This window comes from Nestor notabilis, unplaced genomic scaffold, assembly GCF_000696875.1.
Source record: "Nestor notabilis isolate BGI_N333 unplaced genomic scaffold, ASM69687v1 scaffold4523, whole genome shotgun sequence".
Lineage (NCBI taxonomy): Eukaryota > Metazoa > Chordata > Aves > Psittaciformes > Psittacidae > Nestor > Nestor notabilis.
In genome coordinates this window covers 51324-59915 of record NW_009921361.1, presented here as the reverse complement: position 1 = coordinate 59915, position 8592 = coordinate 51324, and the positions used below count along the sequence as shown (strand labels likewise).

The 8592-nt window shown below is 44.4% G+C and overlaps 1 protein-coding gene across 1 annotated transcript in view; it reads right to left on the bottom strand.

Annotated features, from left to right (window-relative positions):
- Positions 1-1866: 1866 nt before the first annotated feature.
- The window catches only part of LOC104403074 (cohesin subunit SA-2-like), a 57332-nt gene continuing 50606 nt past the window's right edge, over positions 1867-8592 (bottom strand). The window contains exons 29-32 of the mRNA XM_010011108.1: positions 4836-5026; positions 3482-3656; positions 2411-2504; positions 1867-1992 (exon numbers count right to left, since the gene is read on the bottom strand). Coding sequence (XP_010009410.1) covers positions 1867-1992; positions 2411-2504; positions 3482-3656; positions 4836-5026 — 586 coding nt within the window. The remainder of the gene's footprint in view (positions 1993-2410; positions 2505-3481; positions 3657-4835; positions 5027-8592) is intronic.

Genomic DNA, 8592 nt, shown 5'->3' with positions numbered 1-8592 from the left:
CATGATGTGGTGACAAAGGGGCAGTGAAAGCAGCTAGCGCATTTCCCCCAGCCTACTGCCTCTCTGAAACACTCTTGAGTGAAGATCATTGGCAAATGCTCACTGGAAAAACTCCTTTTGAAGGACCATATTTACAGACTATTTACATTGTCTTTTCAGGCTTTATATTTTCCAAGTAAATACCATGTGATCACTCTGTATGAAGGATTTCTTCCAGAGGAAAATACTTGGTCAACTGGGCCTGCTGTTTCTTCTTTTGTTACTTAGAAGCCTTGATGCAAATCCCCTGGGAACATGTCCCAGTCTCCACAGACCACCACCACTGGAATTCAGAAATACTTTCAGGTGATTTGATCCAGGTTTTCCATTGCACAAGCAGGAAATGGCACAGACAGGTCACCTGCTGTCACCCAGCAGGTCATGGTGCTCACAGCAGGGCAGGCTCCTTTCTTCCTGGCATCAGGTAGAAGGAAACAAGTAGATGTCCATCTTGGTTCTCTCAAATGGCAAAGAATACACTGTCAGAACGCTGCCCCTGCACTGATTTGAGCAAGTTTGCCTCACCCCATTTACAGAGCCCTTGACTCAATACCCTGATTCTAATTCTTAGGTCGAGAGTTTCTCTAGGGCAGCACCAAGGACCGAGATGCAGCTGAGCAATGAATGATGTTCATAACAACCTTACAGGCACAACAGCCAAATTGGTAACACCCACCAACAGCAACATGGAGAGAACCCCCAGCTTCTGCAGGGAGCCTACAGGCAGGGGTTTGGCTTGACGTGTGTCTCCTGCTGCCTTGGTCGATGCCATCACAACCTCATTTTCAGTTAAACAATTTGCAGAAAGAAATGGTGGCGTGTTCTCCACTCCCATCTATCCTCTCAGTGTCTTAACTGTCCTATACCAGAAGAAAAAAGAAGATTAAGCCAGTCTCACACTATGAATTAAAAATCACATAAGAGAACATAAGGAATCAAAGTGTGCAGCATCAAACCTCCTGGCAGCTTGGCCAGAGCAAGCTCTTGGAAAGCACTATGTTTGGCTTCCACAAACAGGAAGAAGCATTTCTACACCACAAGGCACCCAGAAAAGGCACTAGAGGGAAAGGCCACATACTAGCCAAGTAGTGCATTTTCTGCATGGCTCCAACCTCAGTCCATGGATTAAAATTCTTTTATTATCTCTCTTCAACAGTAGCTGCTCCAAGCACATGGTCCAAACAGTCTACATTTTAACAGGCATATGACTGAAAAGGTCCCTTTTTCCTTCTAGCCCTCATTTAACAAAAACCCCACCCTTCAAATATGAAAAGGAACCATTTGCTCAACTTCACAGGAAAAACTCATTTACCAACTCAAAAATCACACAAGATCCTTGACTAGTGGCTGTTATATCCCAGCTAACCAGAGCCTCTGGAAACCAAGGGGTTGACGCCTCAGGGCAAAACCTGTCTGTGAGACTCTGGGTGTGCATTCCATGAGAGGTTCAGGTATCAAGGCGACATTCAGGAGAGAAACCTGAAGGAACCACTCAGGCCCTCACAGTGGCTGACACAGCAAACACGTAGAGGATGGGAGGGCTCTGAGTAGCTGCAGCTCAGGAAAATTCAGGGCCTCTTTCCCCCCCCCCACCTTTCATCATAGTCACTGCCACCAGACCCCTGGTGCACAACACCCCGTTTGAGTCCCTGCAGTGGCCCAAAGGGAAGCTGAAGGTATCCATTCCAGGGCTGAGCTCAGACCCAGGCAGGCAGCTGCAGCCTTGCCAAACTTTTCTCTGACCCCAAAGGCAATCAGTGCCCACCAGACAACCCCCGGGCTGCGCTGGCTGCCACTCCAAGCCCACAAGGTTCCACATGCTTCCCTTCAAATCCTCAGCTGGTTTGGGGACAATGTGATCTCCCCACCAGCCTTGACTGGAAAAGGGCAAGAAACAAGGGAGGCTCCAGCAAGAGCCCTGGGCTGACCAGTGATCAGACACATTCCTTCAACCTAAAGAGCACAACGCAAACACCATTTCTGGAGCAGACATTCCCTGCAGGCCATGCAGCAGTGCCATCTCTGCGATGTGTCAGTAGCACAAAGCAACTGCAGCAAATGGCTCTTCATCAAGAAACATCACAGTAGGGGAAAAAAGGAAACCAGATCTTCCTCTTAATGCATCCTAGCTGGTGTTCAGTGTACTCAAGAATGTCTAGATGCTACAATAAGAATTCCCTTTAAAATGCAGATCAAGCTAAAGAAGGAGACTGCAGCTGCAGCTGGAAAGGGAAGAGTGGAAAACCCCTTTTCTCAGCCCCAAAGGGGCCACAAAAGAGCTGCTAGACGGGTACTCATGAGATTCTGAACTCACATTCACCCACCTCAACTACAGCTGTCCTCAGAGCTGGAGAAAACGAGCCAGAATTACCTGGTCTGCACCAACCACATCAACATCAACATCTTCAGCTGTGTCCTCTGCTTGACCCTCCTCCGAGACCTCTTCTGTCTTAATCTCGTCTTTGCTGGGGGAGGAAAAAAAGCCAAGTCTTGAGAAACTTCCTAACAGAGGCTGCACATTGCACAAGTGTGCTTAAGGCAGAGCAGTTCGAAGCTGAAGATTTGCTGCTGAGATATCCGTGTTAAGGTAGGCCGGTATTCCCCCATGTTTCTGGCCCAGTATTCCCCAAGTACGGAAGAGGTCATGCTCTGAGGAATTTCCACTAAAGCAGTTCAGAAACAAAACATTCATTTAAACAGGGGCTACCTTCATGTTTAATATATTTTTGTTCTATTTTACTTGTATTCACCAGGTCCATTCAACAAGTGTCCCAAAAACTGGAAAAGCATGTGTCTTTCTGGGATTTGTGTTTCATCTTGTAACCTACTACGGGAAATGGCACCTAACACCTCTATAAGTGAACAGTATTAAAGGAAAATATCCCAACTGAGCACTCTGAGTACTTTACAGAGCTCAAAAGTAGACTCCAGACTCCCTACTTATGCAAAACCTCTCTTTCATCCAAGTTTTAACTGCATGCAGACATGCACCTCTCTGAAAGAAAGTCACCAGTTACGTAGTGATTACCAGCAGATCTGCAGAGACAAAAATCCTCTTTCATTTCCAGAGATGCAGAAAACACTCATTGTCCAGCTGCAGCGAACAGCCAGGGGGTAACCAACACCACAGCCCTCTAATCAGGGCCAGAGACAAGAGAATAGGACAGGGAACCTTCCTCCTTCCTTGCCTTTGTTCCTTCACGCTCAATATTTGTCCAAGAAGGCACAGAAGCCCAGGGGGACAATCAGGCTAAAGTAGCAAATGTAGATACTGGACTCATGAAACAAAACCCCTGACCTGTGTGTGGGACACACACAGCCCAGAAGACAGACAGGAGGGGCACACACCCTGGAAGCGTTACAAAAAACAGGAGCAGAGGTGGATACAGAGACCCCAAGTGTCAGTAGAGGTGAAGGAGCTTGTAAGACACAGCACTCTCACCAGTACCTTCCACGCAGTCCTCCTGGACAAAGGAACGGCAAGTGTTCCCGCAAGTGCACCTCTTGGGATTTCAGCCTCTTCCTGCTCTTGCCTGCTGCAGAGGCAAGCTGGGAAGCACACTGCGGTTCTGGAGCTTTCCTTGTGCCTTCAGTCTGGCTGGTTTCAGGCAAAGACCCTGTAACAGACAGACAGTGAAGAGACTCGTTCTTCAGCCTCACCCTCGGAGGGCTGAAGAACCTGAGGACCTTTCCAACGTGTTCCCCACAGCAGTGAAGCAATGGGGCCAGGCTTAAAGGGAGACCTGGAGCAAAGCACTTGTTTATTGAAGAAGCCAGCTGAAACCCACATAAAAGATAATCCATTTATTTTGCCCGCTGGTCATTTTTGCAATCCAGCGTTATGATCTTGGCCCTGGTCCGTAAGTGCGATCAGTATTGGTGGGTCTATATAACCCTCCAGAAAAAAGGGCCTTCGGGACACAAAGGAACAAGTCTGCTGAAGGTAAGTCACTGAAAAGAAAATTTCAGAGAAAGGATAAGAAAGAATCTAAAGGATGCTCTGGGAAAACTGCCCTTCCTCCACACACAACTGCACGTGTCCACAGCCACTTCACATTTTTACTGGCATTTGTTTCCATAATGGCTTTACGACATTTAAGCAAGTCCCTTCATACCCATGCAGTGAATACCTCACTACGGACTGGAAGCACATGAGAGCTGCTAAAGCCTGGATGCAGCCCACCTAACTGTAACTCTTTAAGTTAGGAATACAATTTTACAGGTTCCCTAGAAATTCAAGGACCCTAGCAGATGATTTGGCCCAGATCATCTGGGCTAATGTTCTGAATCAACTTCTAGAAATACCTCCCTTGTCTCAATTATCTACAGGACATAAAGCAACAATGCCCTTAACAACTGAAGGCAAGGAACCAAGTCTCAACAGCACAGACAAATGCCAGAGCTCAGTACAGAGCAGAATTCATCTGGCACAGGTTGCCCAGAGAGGTTGTGGCTGCCCCATCCAACAAAGTGTTCAAGGCCAGGTTGGATGAGGCTTTGGTCTAGCGGCAGGGGTTTGAACTAGATGATCTTTAAGGTCCCTTCTAACCCAAACCATTCTGTGATTCTATGATTATCTGAATTCAGCTCACTCAAAGTCTCCAGACCAACCTTACTGCTATTGAGTGATGATGATGAGACCTTTAACAGCAACAAAGCTGAAGGCAAAACCCACAGTTGAGTCTGGAAAGTCCACAACATCCAGCACACTGCAGCACTGCTGATGCAAAGCATGAAGTGCATTTTAGCTGGGACAGCGCAAATACAGCTAGTCCAGAACAGGGAAGCTTTCATACCATTAGACAATTTCCTTTTAAAAGAAGAGGTCTTAGATGTGCCCACAGGGGACCACTCTCCTGAACTGCCAAGCACAGAGCTGTCCTCGTCTTCATTTGCCAATAACGAGTTTCTGTACCAAATCAATGGCTGCCATTCGTCTCCTCTGCAAGGCAGTGGTTCTGCTACATACCTCTGTAAGTAAGCATACCTGGAGGAAACCAAAAACAAGCATAAGAAAACTCAGTATCTTTCCCCTCAGTATCTAGGGAAGTTATTGCTAGAAAGGCATTTTCTCTCTGCTCTCCAAAGGTGCAGACAGAACTGTCAGAGAAAAAGAAAGGGCATCTCTTTTCTCAGAAACATCTGACATCTCTAAAATACCTGAACACTTAAAATGCAAATGCCTTCACAGCTGAAAGGGTGCTTGAATTTAAGCATTAGAAACAACACTAGATCCACAGGAATCACAGAATTACATCAGCCACCAGAAAGAATTGCCTGTGCAGGAAAAGTCACTGTCAGTTGCTGCTGCCAAGAGCACTCTGACCAGAGCAGAACCCTGTAAGGATTCACCCCTTGTCCTGGTGGCCCTTTTCTGCTTCATGGACTGCAGCACAAAGGAGATCCCGGATGAGAGATGCTCCTTGTGGTTCAACAGGACAGCACATCAGGAAATGGGAGATTTATGCCATGAGTGCCTGTTTTGTCAAAACTAAACCCAAGAACAATCAATTAAACCACTTTTCTATAATATCACCACAAATTCAATCCAGTTCTCTCAGGTTCCAAATAAAATGTCAAGTGTCTGCAAGATGCAATTAACAGCTCTACAGTTACAACACACACGATGTGGGAAACACTGGTTCAAATCTCTGTCCTGCCTGATTCAATCTGGAGACTTGACACTGGGCCCCCCTGAACCCCACCTCCTCTGCAGCAGAGGGGTCTCCTTCAAACATTCTTCTTGAAGAACAGGACATTCCTGACCCATTCCTACTTCATAACAATAAGAAAACCAAAGCCTGACTGGGGATTAGAAACTGAATGTTCACTACATTTCAGCTACAGCTCATCACTTTAAAATCAAGCCCAGTGTTGTTAAAACGGACCCCACCTTTGCAAATACCAGAAGTGACAGTTTTAATGCCAGCCTGTGGAATATATTATTCTTTCTTTGATTAGGAGTGTGGCCTGGAAAGTATCAGACATTTCATTCGCTTTGCAAAACGAGAAAACTGGTGTGAGGAGGAGGTGAGGGTAAGCACCAACTCCGAAACAATTAGAGCCCTGGACTCTGGGGGGCCCAGGGATCAAGCAACCCTGGTAATGGAATTTGTTGGTTTCAAACAAGCATGTATTGTAATTACATTTTTAGGGTCTGATCCAACTGCTATCAATGTCAATGGAAAGACTCCTACTGATTCAGGAATCAGGCCCCTCATGCTGCTTGTTATTCAATAATTCATTTCTTGTGTGCATTTTGTGGCACAGAGCAATTGACAAGCCCGATATTTTACTGCTACAGCCTGGGCAATTACAGGGGAGGAGGTTAAAATCCATATACTTTGATGGTGTTGAAATATACTCCTTTCTAACAAATGCCCATATTCTGTATCTCATCTGTTACAGGTACATTCACATATGTTAACATACAGACCTGGACATCAATCCTATGATTAATAATAAAAATGAAAATAACCAGATGTTTATTTCTAAAAGTTCATGTTGACCTAAAACATTCCATCCAGTAATTTATGATGGAACTAAACCTAAATATTTCTAAGAGGAAATATAATCTCCAGCCCCTGCAAGGCATTTTAGGCCTCCCAGAATAGAAACTGTTACTCTAGAAACATCGTCTGAATGTACTTGTGGATAAAATTGCAATTTCCCCCCTTGTGAATTTTATTGTTTCCCATTTGTTCCCAGCAGCAGGGGGAAGGTCCAAAGCATTAAGAACTGAAGCCAAAGTGCATTCCTTGCTAGGTTCTGTATTTCCCACAAAAGTTTTCAATGAATAAACCTACCTGAATGTATCTAATACATTCAGGAATATACTTCTGGAATATATCCTCTGGTAAAGAAGTTAAATATAGCCCTAGGAAAAAATTCTCAGGGTTTAGCTTTAAATCTGCCTACTTCAATGATGAAGTATTTTCCTCTTGTTTAATTAAAAGTTACTCCTTGGAGGTAAATGAAATTACAAAGTTATTCAAGGATGGATTAATAGAATCTAGTTATTGCACAAGGGTTGCCACACAGATTATAACAGCTCTTTAAAATGCAGACAACATGGACAGAGTTGCAACAGAAACTGTACAAAACAGGGCCTGAAGCACCTCCCCAGTGAGGACAGGCTGAGAGAGCTGGGGTTGTTCAAGGAGAGAAGGCTCTAGGGACACATTATTGCAGCCTTCCAGTACCTAAAGGGGGCCTACAAGAAACCTGGAAAGGGACTTTTTACAATGGCGTGTGGTGACAGGACAAGGGTATGGCTTTAAACTGAGAGGGGAGATTTAGATTAGATACAAGGAAGAAGTTCTTCACTGTGAGGGTGGCGAGGCACTGGCACAGGTCGCCCAGAGAAGCTGTGGCTGCCCCATCCCTGGCAGTGTTCAAGGCCAGGTTGGACGGGGCTTGGAGCAACCTGGTCTGGTGGAAGGTGTCCCTGCCCATGGCAGGGGGTTGGAACTAGATAAGCTCTAAGGTCCTTCCAACCCAAACCATTCTGTGATTCTATGGTTCTGTGAAAACCAGTTCTAGTCATACATCTCAAAGGTCCTCTCTGAGAGGAATGCAAGAATGTAAAGGGAAGTTATCACTACCCATAGATTATCCATATCAGATTTACCAGGGATTGCAATCAGTATATGTCAAATACTTTTCTTCTGTATTCTGCATTTTGGGTTCAAATTAATTTTTCAAAATACACTGTCTGGGTAGCAGGCAATTGTTAATAAATTGTGTTTGTCAAGTAACAGGAAAGTAAACATTTTACCAGTCTTGACCCTTGTTATATAAAAACTGTTTGATGATACTCATGGAAGTTATCCTCCAATTTAAGACAAAGTGACACAGGAGCAAACAAGTTACACAGGGCTCAGCAAGACATGGTAGCAGGTTGGGTTTTTTTTTTTTCATTTCTGCTGACTTCTTCTCCAAAGTGGAATTTTTCTTGTCAGGTACTGGAGTGATTTGCTCAGAAATTCAAACAGGCAGATGTGTCTTAACGTTTCATCTTACATTCCCAAGCTCTCAGGAAAATGGAAATACCTGTTATGTATTTTGTAACAGTTCTTTGCAGTATCTGTAAATAGCAGACTGAAGTGTAAAGATCCAGATCCAAAAGAAGCAGCACTGACTAGGGTAGTAATGACAAAAGGACAAATAGAAGGAAGAACATTACTTCCTTCTAAAAAATGACTGGAGTTGAGGCAGGTGAAGAAGGGAATAAGAGACATAATCATACATCTCTCTGTGCAGATGCATAATTCCCCAATGATGCCAAAATAAGGTTATCACTCTTGTATTACTAAATGCAAATATTTAAACCACTGTACAACATATGCCCAACTAGATCAGGGCATATTCCACCATAAATAATAAATTTTTGAACTTAAATGTCTGCATAATGAATAGTGTCATGTGTATTTCTATTCCAAATACATTCCACGGAACTCACATAATTGAGCTTGGAAGCCGTGGAATTATGTCATTACAAAATAATGATTTGGGCACTCTCTTCCTCCATCTTTTCTGCTTTACTTTTCTGCT